At 45.3% G+C, this 23,437-nt stretch overlaps 2 protein-coding genes and 1 pseudogene across 2 annotated transcripts in view; 1 reads left to right on the top strand and 2 right to left on the bottom strand.

Moving 5' to 3' along the window:
• The window catches only part of CCDC125 (coiled-coil domain containing 125), a 76,925-nt gene extending 67,695 nt beyond the window's left edge, over positions 1-9,230 (bottom strand). The window contains exon 1 of the mRNA XM_085868150.1: positions 8,794-9,230. Within this exon, the coding sequence (XP_085724276.1) occupies positions 8,794-8,941 (148 nt within the window). The 5' untranslated portion in view covers positions 8,942-9,230. The remainder of the gene's footprint in view (positions 1-8,793) is intronic.
• On the top strand, positions 1,325-3,551 carry LOC147031834 (uncharacterized). Its single transcript, XM_085868136.1, has 2 exons — positions 1,325-1,588; positions 1,827-3,551. Exon 2 carries the CDS (start codon positions 1,838-1,840, stop codon positions 2,651-2,653), a length of 816 nt encoding a protein of 271 aa, XP_085724262.1. The 5' UTR covers positions 1,325-1,588; positions 1,827-1,837; the 3' UTR covers positions 2,654-3,551.
• Positions 9,231-11,654: 2,424 nt separating the features above from the next.
• LOC147031832 (uncharacterized) overlaps positions 11,655-23,437 on the bottom strand; it is a 63,451-nt pseudogene continuing 51,668 nt past the window's right edge.

Raw genomic sequence — 23,437 nt, 5'->3', positions numbered from 1 at the left:
ACGCCGAATCCATAACAATACTACCTAGAGGTCTCTCTCAGCACTCTGGATTTTGTTTTGAAGAACTGGGAATCGCTAACAAAAATTGAGCAGTGGCTTCTAAATGGAAGGGTTTACCGAGTCAGATCTCTTATCGGGGTCGAACCCTGGTAATAAACAATCTTGCGGCTTCAATGCTGGTGCATAAGTTAAGGCACGAATCCCCAGCTTTATTTTTTCAACTTTCAAATATTTCTATTTACTTTTTTTTGGAGGGGGAGGGGGAGGGGGGAAGCACTGGTTCCAGTTGCACGTGTACAGAAAGTGTATAGGGGTTGACTGATTTCATGAGTAAAGTGATGGCTTTTCACCTCCTTTCATTATGCAGGATATTGTATACACATGTTCCATGGAAAGCTTTTGCTCACTGCTTACTTAAGAAGCTTGGCTTTGATACAACATCGGTCCCCCTGTTCTACAGGAATATGCTGGAAGCATGGCTTAGCAATTAAGAAATTAAGGTTTTTGTTCGATCCAATGTGGTGACCAAACCATGTGACCTACGATATCGTTATCAAACCTTTTTCCCCTCCCATGGGTCGTAGATGATTTGTTTTTGAAGTTTTGCATCAGTCGGAGAGTGGTTACAGAGAAAACTATTTTAAAATGTTTTCCTTTGATGCAATATGGCTGGCCAAACCATGTGAACTATGATGTCATGCTCAATCGACTTTATTCCTCGTGGCTCACGATTTTGTAAGCGCCCACGTAAAAAATTAAAAATTAAAAAAAAAAAATAATAATAAATCACTGCTTGCAGTTACAAGTGTTAGTTCAAGGGATTGACCAGCCATGAGAAATATAGTTTGATAAAAATGACGAAATAGGATGACATAATTATTGGAACAGGTAGCATGGGATGGCATTGCCAGAGAATGGCGTCGTCATTGGAAATGGCAGCGTGGGAAGGCATCGTGTTGGAATGGGCAGCGTGGAATGGCATCGTCATTGGAATGGGCAGCGTGGAATGGCATCGTCATTAGTGCATGAGCCCATCCAAAAATTGCTTCCATGAGAGGGCACCAGACTTTGTTTGTTTTATCTTATGTGTATGCCCATGGACATAACAAAACAGTATGATGGACTTCTCATTAGAGTAGCTCAAGTTTTGTATGGGACTTTAAAGATATCATGATTTTATGGCGAAGCGGGTGCCAAATTGAGCCTCAAAAATTGCACATTCCATGAAACATGTTTTGAATAAAGACAAAAAAAACCACTTGTTTTATGAGTTGTTTTCTATTGTGTGCATGTGAACAAGGTATGTTTGGTTGACAAAGCGTTTTTTCTCACAATTTGATAATTTAGAGCCTAAGTTGGGTCCTGAAAGCATTGGATAGGCATTGAGGTCCACTTTAGATATGATTATGAAAAAGCTTCAGGAACAATTCTTAGCATTATGAAAATCATCCTAGTAAAGGTTGTTATTTAGGTGATATTTAAATTATAAGCATTAATCCTAATAACATTATTAATCTCGTGTTCACTAACATGAATCCCTCAGAGAGTGACAAGATGAGATCCAGGGAGCTGAGATTCACAACGCTGGGTATGATAAACCTTTTTCCTTTCTAATGCATTATTGAAGTTCAATTTGACAAATATAGTTTTGTAAGCGTGTGTATGATTATTTAAGGTAATTCATATCTTCTTCCGATTAACCTTAGAAATTGACTTCGAAGCCACACAGCTATGCCACAAGTGACACTTAACAAAGACGAAAAATATATGCATTTATAGTTATATCTCCAATTGATAAATAATTGCTCTATTCTGTATCATTGCAGGTGAATAAATAATGGATGCAACTCAGAAGTCACCCAAAAGGCCTCATGTTGAGGAGAGGACTTGTATAATCTGTGCAGTAAGTGCGCCAATCAGTGAGCTCACCAACCCAAAGGATCCACAGTCCATAGAAGCGCTTCAGAATGCTGCCAGGATACAAAGCTTTGATGCCATCCTTAATCTCTGTAAATGTGATTATGACTCAAAACTATGGTATCATAGAAACTGTCGTTCTTCTTTCACTCACAAGAAAACACTTGCCAGCCTTTCATCCAAAGAAGACTCTTCTGCTGGCACAGATCCCTGGAAATCCTTGCGTGATGGCCCTAGTTCATCTCGTGTTATGGATAAAATTTGTATTTTCTGTGACAAGAAAACCAAATACATCACGGGATCCAAAACCCGTGAACCACTCATGCAGTCTTTCGAGCTCCGTGCTGATGACAAGGTTCGACAAGCAGCCATTAGGCAATTTGACAACAAAATTCTGGCCATAACATCACGTGAACTCGTGGCAGCAGAGGCCCACTATCATAAGACCTGTTACAGAAATTACACGAGGGATGAGAAACCCAAAGCTGTGACTGCAACTCTGGCAAACGAAGATGTGGCCGACCAAGAAGCAGAACAAGAATCATACATGATGTTGTTCAAGCACACAAGGGACACTATTTTCATTAATCATCAAGCTATTCGCCTGACTCATCTAACTGACAACGCGGAACTGATCAGAGTTTTGAACCGATTGGGACACAGTGTGTCCGATTCAAAGTTGGAAGAACTAGATACTGTCTGTCTCTTTGTGCTCGGTATTCCAAAGCAGGATTGACCGTGCCATGTATATCAAATGTGGATCTGCAACCAGAATAAGGTATATCGATGTAACGAAAGTAGCTGATGCCATTGGTCAGAATGCATATGTGCCTCCTTGCTTGGGTTTCATGCCTTCACTGGATGCGATAGCGTCAGCGCATTCAGTGGACGAGGAAAATTGGCTGCTCTGAAACTTCTGAAGGAGAAAGTCCAGTTCCAAGAAGCATTCAGAAAACTAGGGCACGATTGGACATTGTCTGCAGAATTAATGACAAATCTGGAGGTGTTCACTTGTCGTCTTTACGTGGCTCAGACAGACAACTCAGAAGTCAATGAAATGTGGTACCAATTATTCAGAATCAAGGACGGAAACCTAGACTCTTCGCAGTTGCCTCCATGCAAGGATTGCCTGAAGATGCACGCTGTGAGGGCAAACTACCAAGCAGCCATTTGGCAGAGATCACTAACCAGCAAGCCCAGCATACAAAATCATATTGGCAGTAATGGGTGGACCTTGGATGAAGTGGGACAGCTCGCAGTCAACTGGATGACTGGTCCCATAGCCCCAGATGTTGTCCTGGAGTTCCTGTCTTGAAAGTACAAGGGAAGCTGCCAGTTGCCATCTTGTCAGTGCATGGTGAATGGCTTGAAGTGCACAGATGCCTGCAGCCTACAAACATGTGACAACATGAAGGATCATGAGGAAAATGATGACTTCACGGATTCTGACAATTGAGAGAGTGATTATGAATGAACAGATGTGAACTGTATATGATGTTTAGTATTGTCCGATTCATGGATTTATACTGGAAGTATACGTTTTATTTTGATCGTGCATTACTTTGAACTACTATGTCTGGGAAGAGAAGTGTATGTATCACAATGACTTTCCAATAAAATGTACTTGAAAGATATCATATTGTTTGTCACCATGTCAATTTAATGTTATTCTTGCTATAGTGATCTTTGGTTTACTGAAGGCAACTATAGGAAAGATTTAGCTCTGTAATTATCATATTTGTGTCCTGAATATAAATAAGTCATGTACATGAAGTATGTGAGGAAATGTGTGTATGAAAACAGCAAGTATGAAACCTGTTGTGCTGTTTGTGTCAACAATAGAATAATCAGTTAATTATGGTTCAAATCTCTGAGAAAACTTCACAATGTATATTAGTTTGAGGTCTAACACGTTTTGATAACGGTACATTTTATAATGAACGATGGATGAGTCTCAGAAACAATTTTCAATGGTCTGATAAAGTTTGTACTTTTAAACATGTTCCTCGTAGTCTTCTTTTTTCTGGTTTTCTACCCCTCTCTCCCACATTTAGCTGTACAGAAACTAAGCTACTCTCCACAAATGTCCATTATGCTGTTTTGAGTTACAGATAGATATAGGTAACAGAAAATGACTAAAAAAAATCTGGTGCGCTCTCATGGTAGCAATTTCCAGAATTTGGCCATGTCGCTGATGGACTACATTGGATAGGGCAGCGTGGGAAAGCATCATGATGGAATGGGCAGCGTGGAATGGCATAGTCATTGAAAAGGGCAGCGTGGGAAGGCATTGTGTTGGAATGGGCAGCGTGGAATGGCATCGTTTTGGAATGGCATAGTCATTGGAAAGGGCAGCGTGGGAAGGCATTGTGTTGGAATGGGCAGCGTGAGAAGGCATCGTGTTGGAATGGGCAGCGTGGAATGGCATTGTCATTGGAAAGGGCAGCGTGGGAAGGCATCGTGTTGGAAAGGGCAGCGTGGAATGGCATCGGCATTGGAAAGTGCAGCGTGAGAAGGCATCGTGTTGGAATGGGCAGCGTGGAATGGCATAGTCATTGGAAAGGGCAGCGTGGGAAGGCATCGTGTTGGAATGGGCAGCGTGAGAAGGCATCGTGTTGGAATGGGCAGCGTGGAATGGCATCGGCATTGGAAAATGCAGCGTGGGAAGGCATCGTGTTGGAATGGGCAGCGTGGAATGGCATCGGCATTGGAAAGTGCAGCGTGGGAAGGCATAGTGTTCGAATGGGCAGCGTGGAATGGCATCGTCATTGGAAAGGGCAGCATGGAATGGCATCGGCATTGGAAAATGCAGCGTGGGAAGGCATCGTGTTGGAATGGGCAGTGTAGAATGGCATCGGCATTGGAAAGTGCAGCGTGGGAAAGCATCGTGTTGGAATGGGCAGCGTGGAATGGCATCGGCATTGGAAAGTGCAGCGTGGGAAGGCATCGTGTTGGAATGGGCAGCGTGGAATGGCATCGTCATTTCAAAGTGCAGCGTGAGAAGGCATCGTGTTGGAATGGGCAGCGTGGAATGGCATCGTCATTTCAAAGTGCAGCGTGAGAAGGCATCGTGTTGGAATGGGCAGCGTGGAATGGCATCGTCATTTCAAAGTGCAGCGTGAGAAGGCATCGTGTTGGAATGGGCAGCGTGGAATGGCATCGGCATTGGAAAATGCAGCGTGGGAAGGCATCGTGTTGGAATGGGCAGCGTGGAATGGCATCGGCATTGGAAAGTGCAGCGTGGGAAGGCATAGTGTTCGAATGGGCAGCGTGGAATGGCATCGTCATTGGAAAGGGCAGCATGGAATGGCATCGGCATTGGAAAATGCAGCGTGGGAAGGCATCGTGTTGGAATGGGCAGTGTAGAATGGCATCGGCATTGGAAAGTGCAGCGTGGGAAAGCATCGTGTTGGAATGGGCAGCGTGGAATGGCATCGGCATTGGAAAGTGCAGCGTGGGAAGGCATCGTGTTGGAATGGGCAGCGTGGAATGGCATCGTCATTTCAAAGTGCAGCGTGAGAAGGCATCGTGTTGGAATGGGCAGCGTGGAATGGCATCGTCATTTCAAAGTGCAGCGTGAGAAGGCATCGTGTTGGAATGGGCAGCGTGGAATGGCATCGTCATTTCAAAGTGCAGCGTGAGAAGGCATCGTGTTGGAATGGGCAGCGTGGAATGGCATCGGCATTGGAAAGTGCAGCGTGGGAAGGCATCGTGTTGGAATTGGCAGCGTGGAATGGCATCGGCATTGGAAAGTGCAGCGTGAGAAGGCATCGTGTTGGAATGGGCAGCGTGGAATGGCATTGTGTTGGAATGGGCAGCGTGGAATGGCATCGTCATTGGAAAGGGCAGCGTAGGAAGGCATCGTGTTGGAATGGGCAGCGTGGAATGGCATCGTGGGAAGGCATCGTGTTGGAATGGGCAGCGTGGAATGGCATTGGCATTGGAAAGTGCAGCGTGGGAAGGCATCGTGTTGGAATGGGCAGCGTGGAATGGCATCGTCATTGGAAAGGGCAGCGTGGGAAGGCATTGTGTTGGAATGGGCAGCATGGAATGGCATCGTCATTGGAAAGGGCAGCGTGGGAAGGCATCGGCATTGGAAAGTGCAGCGTAGGAAGGCATCGTGTTGGAATGTGCAGCGTGGAATGGCATCGGCATTGGAAAGTGCAGCGTGAGAAGGCATCGTGTTGGAATGGGCAGCGTGGAATGGCATCGTCATTGGAAAGGGCAGCGTGGGAAGGCATCGTGTTGGAATGGGCAGCGTGGAATGGCATCGGCATTGGAAAGTGCAGCGTGGGAAGGCATCATGTTGGAATGGGCAGCGTGGAATGGCATCGTCATTGGAAAGGGCAGCGTAGGAAGGCATCGTGTTGGAATGGGCAGCGTGGAATGGCATCGTGGGAAGGCATCGTGTTGGAATGGGCAGCGTGGAATGGCATCGGCATTGGAAAGTGCAGCGTGGGAAGGCATCGTGTTGGAATGGGCAGCGTGGAATGGCATCGTCATTGGAAAGGGCAGCGTGGGAAGGCATTGTGTTGGAATGGGCAGCATGGAATGGCATCGTCATTGGAAAGGGCAGCGTGGGAAGGCATCGGCATTGGAAAGTGCAGCGTGGGAAGGCATTGTGTTGGAATGGGCAGCGTGCAATGGCATCGGCATTGGAAAGTGCAGCGTAGGAAGGCATCGTGTTGGAATGTGCAGCGTGGAATGGCATCGGCATTGGAAAGTGCAGCGTGAGAAGGCATCGTGTTGGAATGGGCAGCGTGGAATGGCATCGTCATTGGAAAGGGCAGCGTGGGAAGGCATCGTGTTGGAATGGGCAGCGTGGAATGGCATCGGCATTGGAAAGTGCAGCGTGGGAAGGCATCGTGTTGGAATGGGCAGCGTGGAATGGCATCGGCATTGGAATTGATGGCGTTGTCCACAGCATCATTGCTCACAATTATAAGCAGCAATTCTTGGGATCGACTGGACATGAGAAACAGTATAACGAGAAGGGCACTCGGTAGAGCGCATACCTTCGCCATCTCATGCCTGATTCACGAGAACATATCGGGCGCAATAGAGTTATTATATTTCAAGCTATGTAGTACCAATATCGTTTTTGGCCCGATCTCTCAACGGTGAAGAATCACATTAAAAGTTCAATAAGTTTCGGATAAATAATTCGGATCTTCACCAAAATTGAATCAATTCATCCTTGCCACACACCCAACATGTCTCCAAATTTTTGAGATATCGTGCTCTATATCATTTTTGGTCCAATCTCTCAATGGTGAAGAATCACGAAAAAAATAATTGTTAGTCGGATCCGGATCTTCAGCAAAATCGAATCACTTCGTCCTTGTCACACACCCAACCTGTCCACAACTTTTTTAAATATCCTGGACACAGACAAACAAACAGACAGAAAGAAAGGGGTGAAAACATAACCTCCTTCACCTTCAGTGGCGGAGGTAATAAAAATGACTTCGTCGGATGACACCGTCAATGGCACGAGCAGTGTGTTCCCAGCATCACTGCTCACGGTTAAAAGTGGCAGCTCTTGGCATCAACCAACAATGATGACGTCATAGGATGGCATCGTCATTGGAACGGGCATCACAGCTCGGAGTTTTCAGGAGCAGTTCGAGTTGTTAACCTCCGTCATCTTCGAAGATGGATGGAGGTTACTGTTTTCACCCCTTTCTGTTTGTTTGTTTGTTTGTTTGTGAACAGTATTACGGAAAAACTCCTCGACTGATTTCGATGAAACTTGGTGGGGGGGGGGGTTAGGTATGGTCCAAGGATCATGCCATTAAATTTTGGACTTGGTCCCCCCCCCAAAAAATATTGTTAGAGAAATTTTTTTTTTTGCATTTCTACATGTTTTAAGTGATTTCCAACCCCCCCGCCAAAAAAATTGTTACCCCCCCCCAAAAAAAGATTTTTTTTTTTGCATTTCTACATGTTTTAAGTGATTTCCAACCCCCCCCCAAAAATTGTTACCCCCTAAAAAGAATTGTTACAGAAATTTTTTTTGCATTTCTACATATTTTAAGTGATTTCCAACCCCCCCCCCAAAAAAAATTGTTCGAGAAAAATTTTTTTTGCATTTCTACATATTTTAAGTGATTTCCAACCCCCCCCACAAAAAATTGTTTGAGAAAATTTTTTTTTGCATTTTTACATGTTTTAAGTGATTTCCAATCCCCCGCCAAAAAACATTGTTACCCCCCCCCAAAAAAGGGGGAAATTTTTTTGCATTTCTACATGTTTTAAGTGATTTCCAACCCCCCCCAAAAAAATTGTTACCCCCCCCCAAAAAAGGGGAAATTTTTTTTGCATTTCTACATGTTTTAAGTGATTTCCAACCCCCCCCCCCAAAAAAAAATTGTTGGAGAAAAAAAATTTTTGCAACTTTTTTTCAACAAAATTTCGATTTTTTTTTTTGCATTTTTACATGTTTTAAGTGATTTCCAACCCCCCCCCCCCCAAAAAAAAATGGAGAAAAGAACTATAACTCTCAGCACTGTTGACATCATATTTAATGAATAAGATATAAGGTTCACTTGAGTGACCCAGCAGTATTGGCGGCGGAGGTTTTGCACTCTCCCGAGTGCTCCCCCTCTAGTTATAGTCGTTATTGTAGTTTGAACGTCTTGAATCAAACGTATTTATAATGTCAGGTACGCGCTGCCACGCCCAACAGGTGAATGCACAATTAATGTTTCCCAAACACCGATCGAGAAATGTTTCGCGGCTCCGAAACCTTTTTAAAATACGACATATAGAGCAGAAACAACAACAACAAAAAAAATCAAACGAAGTAACACGAACACAAAGAGAAAGTGCAGCGAATCATAAAAAATGGAAGCTCACCCAACTTTTCAAACTTACAGTTCAGGGTTCGCCTGTGTCCATCGCTTGGTGGCCACCGTCCGTCCCACGGCTCGGACACGGATCCCGGTTTCCGACCGAGACCCTCCCCTAGGTCTCCCGCGCTCAGGTCGTCCCCTTCTCGAGACTGAGATAAGCGGTCAGACATCGCCGACCCCCGGGTACTTCCACGTGAACGGGTGAAGCAGCTCCCGGAAGAGTCCCAGGTGAAATGCGGAAGCACAGACAACACGGCGACATGGGAATAGATGCTCGAACTGAAAGAGCAAGAGGAGGAAAGTGAAAGGGCGGGAGATTGAGTGAAGACAACAAGGAATAAGATAAATAACAATTAAAAAAAGGCCAAATAAAGGAATGAGACAACAAATCGATTCGATCGTGTAGAACGTTTCCTTTTGTTGTTCTGAAACGGTAATTGCGGAAAGACTTGACTGTGCTCCGGAAGATGGTTTTCCTTTCTTGTTCGTTTTGGAAAAACTTGGTGTTGTAGTTAGCGGTAGTGTTCCTGCGAACGGATAAATATGATTCTAATATTTGCCTTCCTCCAATCAAACGACTGCGAATTTACTGGAATAAAAAAAATGCTCAGCAATTTTACTTTCATCTCGTAGATTCTAAAGGGATTTGAGAAACATTCATTAACCTCCGCCATCGAAGATAGACGGAGGTTACTGTTTTCACCCCTGTCTGTTTGTGAACAGTATTACGGAAAAACTCCTCGACGGATTTCGACGAAACTTGGTGGGGGGGTTAGGTATCGTCCAAGGATCATGCCATTAGATTTCGGACTTGGTCCAAAGTCCAATGTGGCGGCCAATTTGAAAAAATAGTTGAATTTTTGTTTTTGTATTTCTACATGTTTTAAGTGATTTCCAACCAAAAAAAAAATTGTTAGAGAAAAAAAACAATTTTGCAACTTTTTTTCAAAAAAAAATCGATTTTATTTGAAAAATATTTTAATTTTTTTTTGCAATCCATGTTTTAAGTGATTTCCAACCAAAAAAAAAATTGTTAGAGAGAAAAAAAACAATTTTGCAACTTTTTTTCAAAAAAAATTCGATTTTATTTGAAAAATATTTTAATTTTTTTTTGCAATCCATGTTTTAAGTGATTTCCAACCAAAAAAAAATTGTTAGAGAGAAAAAAAAACAATTTTGCAACTTTTTTTCAAAAAAAAATTCGATTTTATTTGAAAAATATTTTAATTTTTTTTTGCAATCCATGTTTTAAGTGATTTCCAACCAAAAAAAAATTGTTAGAGAGAAAAAAAAACAATTTTGCAACTTTTTTTCAAAAAAAAATTCGATTTTATTTGAAAAATATTTTAATTTTCTTTTGCAATCCATGTTTTAAGTGATTTCCAACCAAAAAAAAAATTGTTAGAGAAAAAAAACAATTTTGCAACTTTTTTTCAAAATTAAATTCGATTTTATTTGAAAAATATTTTAATTTTTTTTTGCATTTCTACATGTTTTAAGTGATTTCCAACCCCCAAAAAAATTGTTGGAGGAAAAAAAAATTTTTGCAACGTTTTTCAAAAAAATTTCGATTTTATTTGAAAAATATTTGAATTTTTGTTTTTGCATTTCTACATGTTTTAAGTGATTTCCAACCCCCCCCCAAAAAAAATTTGTTGGAGAAAAAAAATAAAATTTTGCAACTTTTTTCAAAAAATTTTGATTTTATTTGAAAAATATTTGAATTTTTTTTTACATTTCTACATGTTTTAAGTGATTTCCAACCCCCCCCCAAAAAAAATTTGTTCGAGAAAAAAAAAACAAATTTTGCAACTTTTTTTTTCAAAAAAATTTCGACTTTTTTTATTTATTTTTTTGGCATTTCTACATGCGCGTCGATCTAGTTTAGTTTATTCAATCGTGGTTCAGTAGAGTCTGATCCGTTTTGACCTACAATGAATAGGATATCAGGTTCACTTAAGTGACCCAGCAGTATTGTCGGCGGAGGTTTTGCACTCTACCGAGTGCTCCCCCTCGAGTTGGAACAGTTTAAAGAACATCTTTTTCTTCTTCTCCTCCGCCTCCTGTAAATTAGGGCAGGAATTTTTTGTTCAGGGTGCCAACGTCCACCAACCACTGCAGCAGACGGGATTCCCAGTTTAACGTCCATCCTCGGGACGGCACACACACACACACACACACACACACACACACACACACACACACACACACACACACACACACACACACACACACACACACACACACACTGATAAATCACCCTGCCTGTGAAACATTGAGATGACAGTTTATAGGTGGGTCGCAATTCGAACCAAGATAAGACAACTAAGAGGCAAGTGTGCACATCCTGCAAGCCATTATCAATGATGTTTTTGCAGAATCATGAGCAAAAATTGAGGGAATAATCAAGAGACCTCTGTGTGAACAAGTACCACAAGAAAACGTCGCACATATGAACAAACCATTACAATGCAGGAAAAAAAAACAAGCTCGAATGAGCTAAGATCCTCGTCCTCTTTATGATGACGTCATAAAAACGAATATGACGTCATTGTGATGTATCAGGTTTGCGATAAATTATCACAGATCTGCAAAATGGAACTTTTTAAAAATAGTTTTGATAATTTTATGTTACTTCATATATATTTTGGGGTGCTAATTCGAAATATCAAAACAGTTTTTCTCCATCACATAAGGTTTTCTTACAAATTGATGATCAAAGGTACAAGAATTTTAGGTAATTTCCCATATGGTAAGACAAAATGAAACGAATAAAAATAAATTTGGTACTCTATTTAGCAAAGAGAAATGGCACAAATGCAATTAAAAAGTAAGACGATAGATTCTTTACAAGTGCTCCAATCATTTTTTAGGTTCAGCACCTCAAAATCTCTTCTTTCTCACTTGAAAACGACACCTGGAACTTTTTCGTTTGTGAGCATTTGGTGGACTTTCACGATGCAACATCCAGCAGTAGTCAGCCATCATACTGACATTCCATCTTCCCTGATATCTTCTTTCCATCTCCTTCATATCTTGATGAAACCTTTCCTCTTGTTCTCCACTCACATCCCCTCGATTTTCCGGAAAGTAATCCAAATGGGCATGTAGGAAATGAACTTTAAGGCTCATTTTACATCCTAAGGCCTCAAACTTTTCTAGCATTCTTCCCACAATGTCTTTGTAGTTTGGATCCTTGTAATTACACAAGCAGTTCTTCATCACATCTTTCAAACTAATCCATGCATCTTTTTCAGGATCACGAAGAGAGTTTTCAAAATTTTCATCCTTCACGAGTTTTCTTCTATCTGGTCCAACAAATACACCCTCTTCAACCTTGGCATCTGAAAGAGCAGGAAACTTACTACACAAATACTTGAAACGTTCTGCATCCTGTGGCAAAGCTTTTACAAATTGCTTCATCAGGCCAAGTTTTATATGTCGAGGAGGCAAAAGAACCCTTTTCGGATTCACCAAGCTTTCTTGAAGGATGTTCTTTGTCCCTGGTGAAAGCGTATCCCTACTTGGTCATTGTTTTTGAGACCAATGGAGGTCCCTGGCTCTACTATCACACTCACACAAGAAACAAGGAAACTTTGTGTAGCCTGACTGTTGTCCAAGTAACATGCAAATTATCTTCAAGTCACCGCAAATCATCCAGTTGTGATCTTTGTATTTAATCATGTTTAAGAGTAACAGCAAATTTTCATGTGTCTCCTTCATGATCACTGAGTGTCCAACAGGGATGGCAGCATATTTATTACCATGATGCAAAAGAACTGCTTTAAGACTTCTCTTTGAAGAGTCAATAAAGTCTCCATTCATCAGGGCTGTAACTTATGCCAAACTTTTCTATTAGTCCTGATGGATCTGTACAATAAACCAAATCATTTTCTTGAGCAAAATACGGAACAAACACTTTTTCTCGGTTGCAGGTCAAGTATTGGGAGCATGTGCCAGAACAGCGCGTCGCTGCGTCGACTTTCCGCCGGTACTCCAGGGGCCTCCGTCTGGCCATTCCCCAGGCAGATGCCAGCCCCATCCCCATCTCCTTGAGATGATGGTCAACCTGCTGCAACCACGAGGCACGTGGTCGGCCCACTGGCCTCCTCCACTCATGAGACTCCCTCGCTGAGAGAATCTGGTGAGCAGGATCAGCGTCAGGAAAACGAGCCACATGTCCATACAGCCGCAACTAACGCTCACGGACTATGCAAGTAACAAATCTCATCCGAGTCTCTCTCAGCAACCGCTCGTTGGACACAAAATCCGACCAGCGATAGCCAAGGATTCTCCAAAGAGACCTGGTACCAAAGGAATTAAGTCTCCGTCTCAGATCCTTGGTCAGAGTCCAAGTCTCGCATCCATAGAACAAGACTGGAAGCACCAAGGACCTGAAGATTCAGACTTTCATCCCCCCATGCACAGGTGCCAGCAGTGCCACACCCCATGATCCAGTGAGTCCATGACTCCCCAGGCCTGACCCAGAGGTCTATTGACCTCTGACTCACAGCCAGCAGAGACATGAATATCACTGCCAAGGTAGGTGAATCTCTCCATGACCTCAACATCCTCACCACAAACAGACACAGACAGGACAGCAGCATCCAAGATGTCACCGAAAGCCTGGATCTTAGTTTTGACGCAAGAAACCCGTAATCCCAGCGGCTCCGATTCCTAATTCAGCACCTCGAGGGCCCCCAAAAGGATATCTAAAGTCTCCGCAAAGATGACTGCATCATCTGCAAAATCAAGGTCCGAGATCTTGACATTCCCAAATGATGCACCGCAGCTTGATCTCTCCGACATCTTCCCTAAAATCCGGTCCATATAAGTGCTGAAAAGTGTGGGGGCCATTACACACCCCTGACGAACTCCAGTAACAACTGGAAATAAGTCAGAGATGGTACCACCACACTTCACAGCACTCTCAGTACCAGAGTAGAGTTCAGACATCAGATCGATCAGTTTTGGTGGCACCCCACGAAGACCAAGAATCCTCCAGAGGACATCCCGATTCACTGAATCGAACGCTTTACAGAGATCAACATAGGCTGCAAGCAGCCCCTGCCGAAACTCTCGTCTGCATTCGGTGAGGACATGAAGAGCAAGTATATGGTCAATCGTTGACCTCTTTGGTGTAAAGCCTGACTGCTCTGGACGCTGGTGCTCAAGCAGATGGTGGCGAACCCTATCAAGAATTATCCGAGCAAAGACCTTGCCCGGCACTGAGAGCAGCGTCACCCCTCGGTAGTTGTTGCAGTCTTGGCGATCACTCTTCCCTTTCCAGAGAGTAACAACAAGGCCCCTCTTCCAATCAGTTGGGATGATGCCTGTGTTCCAGGCAGAGCACAAAACTGCATGCAACGACACGAGTGCAGCATTTCCACCAGCCTTGAGAAGTTCAGCATGGATGCCACAGATCCCTGGAGCTTTGCCCCGTTTCAACTGGTTCACCGCAGCCCATGTTTCCACAAGTGGAGGTGGACCACAGTTGATTTGAGGGTCAGAAACAGGGGTTGTAACACCCTTGACGTCCAACTCGACAGCTGGGGGATCGGCCTGGTACAACCGCACAAAGTAACCGGCTCAGCGGGCCTTCACTTCAGACTCCTCTGTGAAGAGCCTACCACTCTCTGCTCTAACTGCAGTGCTCCGAGGGATGGGCTTGGATGAACGCAATGCGCGAATTCCCCTGTAAGCGGGACGAGAATCACCTGACCACAGGTGATGCTCTACCCCCTCACAGATTCCTCGCACATAGGCCTCCTTGTCCACCCTCAGTGCACGTACGGTTTTACGCCTCAGCTCCCTGAACAGCTCAGCTCTGCCATTCAGCCTGGCCCTGCGACTCTGGTCAATGGTATCCAGTGTCCCTTGAGAGACAAAATTCTTCTTTGCTCTGCGGTGAGCTCCAAGACATCCACCGGCAACATCAAGGATGGTGGTCTTGAAGGCACTCCACAACTCTGCAGGACCCCCCAAAGCACCCAGACCCCCAAGTGTCCACTCAGCCTGTTCGCAAACTCCTCAGCTACTCTCTCGTCCCTGAGCTTGCCAACATCCAGCCTAGGCTGGGATGGTACCATTCTCCAGATTTAAGGTGCAGCTTTAGAGTTGCTACAACAAGCCTGTGGTCAGTATTGAGGAACTGAGCACTCCGGTAGACCCTGCAGTTCTGGATCATCCTCCAACGACCGTCAATGAGAACATGGTCAATCTCCTTTGCCGCACTGCCAGCGTTGGAATACCAAGTCCAGCGATGAGCTTGTGGGCGCTGAAACCATGAACCGGCCACCCTAAGTCCATGACTTCTTGCAAAGTCAAGGAACTTAGTGCTATTCTGGTTCATAGTTCCTGACCCATGGGGACCAACACACACCTCATTACCATCCCTATCAGTTCCAGTCGATGCATTGAAATCCCCCAAGACTAGAAGTGTATCTCGTCTGGGGCACTGATCAACCACAGACTCGAGCGTGGCGTAGAATGCATCCTTCACGGTGAGATCACTCGCCTCAGTCGGAGCATAAACAGAGACCAGGGAAATGACACCTAAGGAGTGACGAATCCTTAATCTCATAATACGCTCGTTGACCGGTGTTACCTCAATTATCATTGGGGTCAGCTTATTGGACACAGCTTCAGCAACTCCTTGGGTATGGTAACCATCAGAGCGACCAGACCAATAGTAGGTGTAACCACCCACCATTATCTCGCCGCAATCCGGTCTCCGAACCTCAGAGAGAGCTGCAATCCCAATGTCCAAACGCTTGAGCTCAGATGATAACAGAGACAGGTGATCATCCTCTCTTCGGGATAGGACATTCCAGGCACCCACCCGAAGGGACCGCCTCAGGTTAACCCAAGGAGACCGCCGTCTGGTGGACGACACCTCAGCACCACTCTGACACACTCTCCCACAATCTGACCCAGGGATGTTACCCCGTGGTTTCCCTCCTATCATCAAAGATTGGGGGTCCCGTAGGCTTTGCCCCAATCCCATCATCCGTTGAGCTGCACAGGAGGTACTCCCACGGAGTGGGTTTTCATTTTTTTTTGCGTAATGAAGGGTTTTACGGTAGCCGGAGTGCAAATCCTGCCACCAACCTCCTAATAAAAAAGTAACCCAACTGCAGGAAGACGTCCGCAGACACAGTTGGGCACTAGATATGGATGGCCGTTGGCTCACAAGGAGCTCCTCCGCCCTTTGACAGGTTTTGTTTTTAATCCTGCTGGGTGTCCATATCCAAACACCCTCCTCACCAGAAAACCTGGTGGGGGAGACGGTTTAGTCGCCGACAACCCGACCATGGAACAGGTTAATACAGGTTTACATGGTAGCTGTAGCAGGTCACAGATCTCACCTGACCTGACACCTGTTTTCTCGGTTACGATACCAAGAGAATGATGCACCAGGAGCTAAAAGACTCTTGGATTCAAGTCTGGAGCCTAAAAGCTCTGCTGACACCTTTGCAAGTCCCAAGTCCCTCACTGGATTATTTAATTCACACTGGTTGAATAGTTGAGGTTCTTCACTTTTACCACTATTGAAGTCAACATCATCATTGCTATTGCTGCTTTCTGACTCAGAACTCAAGTGTATGTCTTCAAGGTTTCCTGGTGGTGATGGGACTGGAACATCTGGTCCATGGGCAACAGGTCGCAATGCAGACGGGAGATTTGGACAAACAATGTTTTTCACACTCTTTGAAATGTGTCCTTGTACTTTGCATGAGCAAAAGTAGCAGTCATCACTGTGATTTTAGGCTCTCTCCATATCATTGGAACCCCAAAACGAAAAGGCTTCTTTGTACATTTTGTCCATTGTCTGAGTTCAACACAAATTGAGCAGAACTTATGAGGAGCCCATGTCTTATCTTGGTCTCCTAATTTCACACCAAAGTAGTCATAGAAAGATTTTTTTTTAAGAAAGTAAGTAATGTATCTCTGACGTTTCTTAATCATAAACTCGCCACAAATGTGACAAAATTTGTCCGGGCAAGTTGCACATCCTCTAGAAGCCATTATTGTTTCCAATCATGTACAGATCTGTAAAGAAAAGGTAATGGGATTAGAGAAAGGGGATATTACATGAGGATAAAATAGTAAAACACAATAATCAAACTCGGGCACACTGGTAAAACGCAATGATCGATTTTGTGAAGAAACTATACGTGACAGGATAATTTCTTTTGTCATTTTTGAAATCAGCAGGTAAAAATTGATCAAATTCACCCAATAAATATGAAACAATTTTCTGGCCGCAGACCTGTGTTATCTGTGCTAATGCCTGGCTTAATTCCCGCAAACAAAATTCAAACAGCTTGCCGAGTTTCGGAGATAATGGCATAGGAGATTTCCATTAGCGGTGATATTATGACGTCAACTTTTTTTCTAGGAAGAATTTCCAAAATCGGAGATGGTTACTGCCTGCGCATGGGCTTTCTGCATATACATGACAAGTTTCACGAAGATCCGATGAAAACTCTGGGTTGTGAAAAAAATGTCAAAAAATAGGAATGACGTCATAAAAATTGATATGACGTCATAGTGATGTATCATATGTGCGGTAATTCATCTCTGCTAATGCCCTGTTCGATTCCCACAAACAGAATTCAAAAAGCTTGCCAAGTTTGACATAATTTTTTAGGCGATTTCCATTAGTGGAGATATTTTGATGTCATAACTTTTTTTCTGGGAGGAATTTTCAAAATCGGAGATGGTTACTGTCTGCGCAGGGTATTTTTACATATATATGCCAAGTTTCAGGAAGTTTCGATGAAAACTGTAGGCTGTGAAAACAAATGAAACAAAAAACAAAAAATGTCAAAAATAGGAATGACGTCATAAAAATTGATATGACGTCATAGTGATATATCATATGTGCGGTAATTCATCTCTGCTAATGCCCTGTTCGATTCCCGAAAACAGAATTCAAAAAGCTTGCCGAGTTTCGGAGATAATTTTTTAGGCGATTTCCATTAGCGGAGATATTTTGACGTCATAACTTTTTTCTCGGAGGAATTTTCAAAATCGGAGATGGTTACTGTCTGCGCGGGGTATTTCTACATATATATGCCAAGTTTCAGGAAGTTTCGATGAAAACTGTCGGTGTGAAACAAAAAAGTCCACAAGAACAACAACGTGAGTAAGACTTAGAGATTAGTCAGGTTCACTATGTCAGTAAATTAATTTTCGTTCAAAATCTTGGTAGATTAGCAAACCTATATATTTTCGAAAACGTTATGACATGGGGAATCTAAAAATACATTTGGGAATCTAAAAATACATGGGAAGGTCACCCCCTTCGGAGCGCCAATGAAGGCATACTGGGCTCAGTGGAAAACCTTGGCAATTTGCGGACATACCTGCATGGCCGCCATTTTGAAAATCCAAAAATGGCCGCCACGGCGGTATGTCCGTAAATGTAAACATTGATTTTGGGATTCTCCATGTTATAACGTTTCCGAAAATGTATAGGTTTTCTCATCTACCAAGATTTTGAACGAAAATTAATTTACTGACATAGTGAACCTGACTATCAGGTCACGGGCCTGGTGAAACATCATATCCACACCGGTGGGGCCCGGCCTGTCCGTCAGCCTGCTCGACGACTCCCTTGGAGCAAGAGAGAGGAAGCTGATGAACAGGTAGAAAAGATACTCAATGCAGGGGTCATTGAACCCTCGGGAAGTCCTTGGATGTCACCGGTTGTGTTTGTTAAAAAGAAGGATGGGACCATGTGTTTCTGCGTTGACTATCACCAGCTTAACAGTGTGACACTCAAAGACTCCTATCCCCTGCCTAGAATTTACGATACCCTCGACGCCTTTTCAGGCTCTAAATGGTTCTCAACTTTAGACCTCGAGTGGGTATCGGCAGGTGGAGATGGATAAGACGGGGGAAGGAGAAAACGGCATTTTCTACAGGGAAGGGACTCCATCAGTTCACTGTAATGCCGTTCGGTTTGTGTAACACCCCCGCCACCTTTGAACGATTGATGGAGCGTGTGCTGGGCGGCATGCCATGGCAATCATGCCTGGTGTACCTGGATGACATCCTGGTACACGCTAAAACATTTCCCCAGGCCATAGTCAATTTGAACCAGGTGTTTGGGTGCCTCAGGCAGGCAGGGTTGAAGTTGAGCCCAGGGAAGTGCATTTTGTTCGTGAAAGAAGTGGCCGATCTCGGACACGGAATAGGCCGTGATGGGGTGAAAACCGACCCAGGTAAAATTACAGCGGTGGAGGAGTGGCCTGTATCTCGTAACATCAAATGGGTATGGGGGTTCTTGGGTCTCTGCTCCTACTACCGGCGCTTTGTGGCAAAATTTGCGGACAGAGCCAGACCCCTTCACCGGCTTACAGAGAAGGGGTCGCAATTAAACTGGACAAAGGAATGCCATCAGGCCTTCCTCAAATTAAAGGGGTGTTTGACATCCACACCCGTTTTAGCATACCCCACCAATGACAGGATGTTTACCCTGGACACGGATGCAAGCCAGGAAGGATTGGATGCAGTCTTGTTTCAAACACAGGGGGCGTGGAAAGAGTGATCGCATATTACAGTCGGGCCATGAGTTGCCCGAATGAAATTACTGCGTCACTCACAAGGAGCTATTGGCTATGCTGTCTGCCATGAGTCATTTCCACCCATACCTGCACGGGAGGAAGTTTTTGGTTCGAAATGACCATTCCTCCTTGCAATGGCTCTTCCGGTTCAAGGAACCAGGAGGCCAAATTGCAAGGTGGTTGGGAAAGTTGCAGCAGTACGATTTTAATGTGGCCCATAGAGCCGGTAAGGCTCATGGGAATGCCGATGCACTCTCTCGACGCCCTTGTATGGAAAAAAAACTGTAAATTCTGCATGAGGCACGAGGACAGGGACCAATTGGCGGACACCTCCCATAAGTTCCAAGCTCGTGCAGCCTGGGTGGTAGGCCCAGTTTTGCCACCAACCGCGGACGAGGAATTTGGCAATTTGGCGTGGAGCTTGGCCCAGCAGGAAGACCCCGTGTTAGGGCCAGTGTATGAGTGGGTCCGGGTAGATAGACCCAGCGGGGAGGAGGTCACCCCCTTCGGAGCGCCAATGAAGGCATATTGGGCTCAGTGGAAAACCTTGGCAAGGAGAGATAACATCTTGTACCGTAAGTGGGTGCAGATCCCCTCTGAAAAAAACTTCCCGGCTCGTGATAGTCCCCGATCAATTTAAGACCAATATTTTGGACCAGGTGCATGATACCCACTCCGGCGGCCATTTGAGCAAAACAAAAACAACATCTCGGGTCCGCCTGCGGTTTTATTGGGTCAATATGGGGCGCGATATACAGAACTGGTGTCGATCATGCGACGCCTGTACTGCCAAAAAAGGACCGGCGTGGAGGATGAGGGCCCTGCTTCAACTACATCAAGTTGGGGCCCCCCTTGAGAAAGTGGCCATGGACATCTTGGGGCCACTGCCCCCCACTCGCCAAGGTAACCGTTACATCTTCGTAATTATGGACTACTTCAGGAAATGGCCGGAGGCCTATGCCCTTCCCAACCAAGAAGCCGGGGTAGTGGCACAGGCCTTTGTAGGTTTTATATGCCGGCACAGGACTCCGGAGGAGCTGCACACCGACCAGGGAAGAAATCTTGAAAGTGAATTGCTAAAAGAAGTGTGCAGTCTCCTGGCAATTCGAAAAACCCAGACAATGCCCCAAAGGCCACAATCTGATGGGATGGTAGAAAGGTTCAATCGAACCCCAATACAATTGGCACTTTATTACCATCCGTCAGGATGACTGGGACGAACATCTCCCGTATTTATTAATGGCCTACCGAACGAGTCAGCATGGAGCCACCACTTGCAGCTCAGCTCTGCTCATGTATGGATGGGAGCTGCGGGCTCCCGTCGATTTGCTGTGCGGCCCGACAGACCCCAGGAGAGGGCTGCGCATGTCAGTTGGAGGAAGGCATGGAACAGGTCCATGCCTTCGCCCACCACAAACTCCAACAGGCGGGTGTGAAAATGAAGCGCAGGTACGACCACCAGAGCCAGGCGAGTGAGTACTCTCCGGGGATAAAGATTTGGTTCTTCAACCCTCGCAGGAGGAAGGGCAAATGCCCGAAACTCACTTCGCCCTGACAGGGCCCGGGGGTCGTCCTGACGCAAATTAGTGACGTGGTCATCAAAATAAAAAAGGGACCACGGGCCCTCCCCATATCGTTCATGCGGACCGCCAAAGACCCAATAAGGGTGACCTTCCGCCCTCATGGATTGACCAGACCGAAGGAGCCGGAGCTTGGGCAACCGCTCCCACGGAGGCGTAAGGCTCGCCGAGCCTTGCCACGAGTAGACGAAGCCCGGCCAGGATGTAGCAAACATCCTCGCCGGGGCAAAGGGACAATAGTTAGGGGAAGGGTTTAGCACTAGATAGACCGGCCTCATGTGGGCATGAGCAGTCCTCCATGTTGGCCCGGTAACATTAGTTCGGGGAAGGGTTTAGCGTTAGATAGACCGGCCTCATGGGGGTATGAGCAGTCCTCCATGTTGGCCCGGTAACATTAGTTAGGGGAAGGGTTTAGCGTTAGATAGACCGGCCTCATGGGGGTATGAGCAGTCCTCCATGGGGATTGGTAACACGAGTTAGGGGAAATTTAGGTTAGAATTAAGAAATGGATTAAAGACATGGACAGACATGGAACGTGTGGTGGGGACGTAGATTAGCTGCATAGAGTTAAATGGAATGTGCATTAGAGTAAGGGATGACGGGGAGCACGAGTTAGTTCGGGGAAACGTAGTTAGTTGAGTGTTGGAGTGAATTGAAGAAACATGATGAATGAATGTCGGTCAGCAGGCCCGAGTGTGAATGGAGTGAAAGTGGAATGCATGGTGCAAACAAATGATTGGGGGGAAGTGATTCCCACCCAAGGTAACCTGGGGTTAGTGTAATGTTAGTCGGTCGGTTAGTTAAATTAACCAAAAGGATGTTGTTTTGTTGTTGGTGTTAAACAAAGGCACGAAATCTTTTGTCGGGTGCAGGAGACGATTGAATGGCTGGGAGCGTTGCTGGTGAAACTTGCGTATCGAGTAGAGGGCACCCTAGGAATCGAAGTAGTCGGCCAGAGTAGGTCATGGGTCCAAGTGACCGAGTTAGAGTAATGGGCATGGGTACCCAGGGGAAGGGGGTCCTGAAGGGGAAATTGACGGCCCTGAAGACACCTGATCGGTTGATTGCCTGCTGCTGCACTCATCCCCGAATGTTTCATTTTACTGTGTTTCTTCCCTTAAGTCACAGGTCCTGAGCCATGAACAATGTAAATATTAGAAATGTATACAGTTCGAACCCACCTGCTTGTTTAGTTCAAATTTCCGGCAATGTTGATAAGTTGTCCGTCTGAGTCTGCTAGTTTAGTTACGCAACGCACTAGCTTATTTGTTTTTGGGACATGTATTTGAAATGTCGCACTCAGGGATCCGTAGGTAAAATGTATGAGGAGAAACTACACCTGCATGCCACACAAACGTTAACTACTCGGGTCGAGTCGAGCAAAAGGGAGGCGGGGTAGGTAGTGTTGCGGTTCTCAGAACCACATGCATCCAACATACAGTGGTCCCAAGACAGTTAATCCATTAATATACGTGTAGATAGTCCCTTCACTTTTGTCTAGCGGGACAACAAAGGCGTGCGTTGCGAGGGTCTCATAGCTCGGTTTGCTTGCATCATTTCTTTCTTCATTTCTTCATTTCCTCTTCTTTTCTGATTATTCCTGAGATAAATCTGAGCCACATGCGCCCTTCGCTGTGAGATGGGTCCTCAGCAAAGGCCAAGCAGGCATTACACCCCAACCCCTCCATCGAAAACACAGCCTGCCAAACGCACGCACAGCGGTAATTTCCACCCAATGGACAGGAAACACACCCAGCACGACACCCACGCAGCACGGAACACTTACCGAGGAGACGGAAGAAACAGCCCCTCAGAAAGGGGTGCTCGAACACCACATGAGCATCGACAGCACAGAGCTCCCATCCTCAAGCGATCCCTCAACCCAACTTTTGCGGCGAGTTACACAATATGCTCGGCAGCTCGAGATGATCGATTCGAGCTTCCGATGATCTGGGGGGAGATTGCTGGTTGTATTGAAAAGGTATACGAATGAATATCTCGGAAGAGGCTATATGGATGGGGTTTTACACAACACAGAAGCAAATGACCCCATATCGGCAAGAGCGTGGATAGTAGCTTGGTGCCAATAGCTCCACATCATCAGAGCCCAATAATAGTAAAACGACGACCATGATACGGGCGGCACGTACTTTTCAACCCATTGCTGGACTAATTATATCGATCGGGTTTCACCCCACGCACACGACAGCAGAATCCAGCGAACACGAGCGCTGGCCACGTGCATAATGGCGGATCTATGCACACCGCACATGGGTTCGCCATGACATTGCATCTTCGGTCCTCGCTGGCGGCCGCGGATGCTCCCCACGGACGCGAACGTCTTCTCGCCTCTGCAGCTAGCAGGCGGTGGATATCATTCTAACTGTCGACACTCGAATTAAAGACCACAGGGCTGACGATTGTGGTGCTTGCCCCTTTGGCCACAACGGCGTCTACCCCTACGCCAGCAATTTTGCACCTAATCGTCAAACTGCTAGTGCCAATTTGGCCA

This window comes from Eptatretus burgeri, chromosome 2 (genome assembly GCF_056783735.1).
Source record: "Eptatretus burgeri isolate ZD-2024b chromosome 2, Ebu_testis_v1, whole genome shotgun sequence".
NCBI classification, from domain to species: domain Eukaryota; kingdom Metazoa; phylum Chordata; class Myxini; order Myxiniformes; family Myxinidae; genus Eptatretus; species Eptatretus burgeri.
Note: the sequence above shows the minus strand (reverse complement) of the source record. Positions and strands in the feature narration are given on the sequence as shown.

Excerpts from the sequence above, each read along its gene's own strand:
- LOC147031834 (XM_085868136.1), top strand. The coding sequence starts at position 1,838 with ATGGATGCAACTCAGAAGTCACCCAAAAGGCCTCATGTTGAGGAGAGG.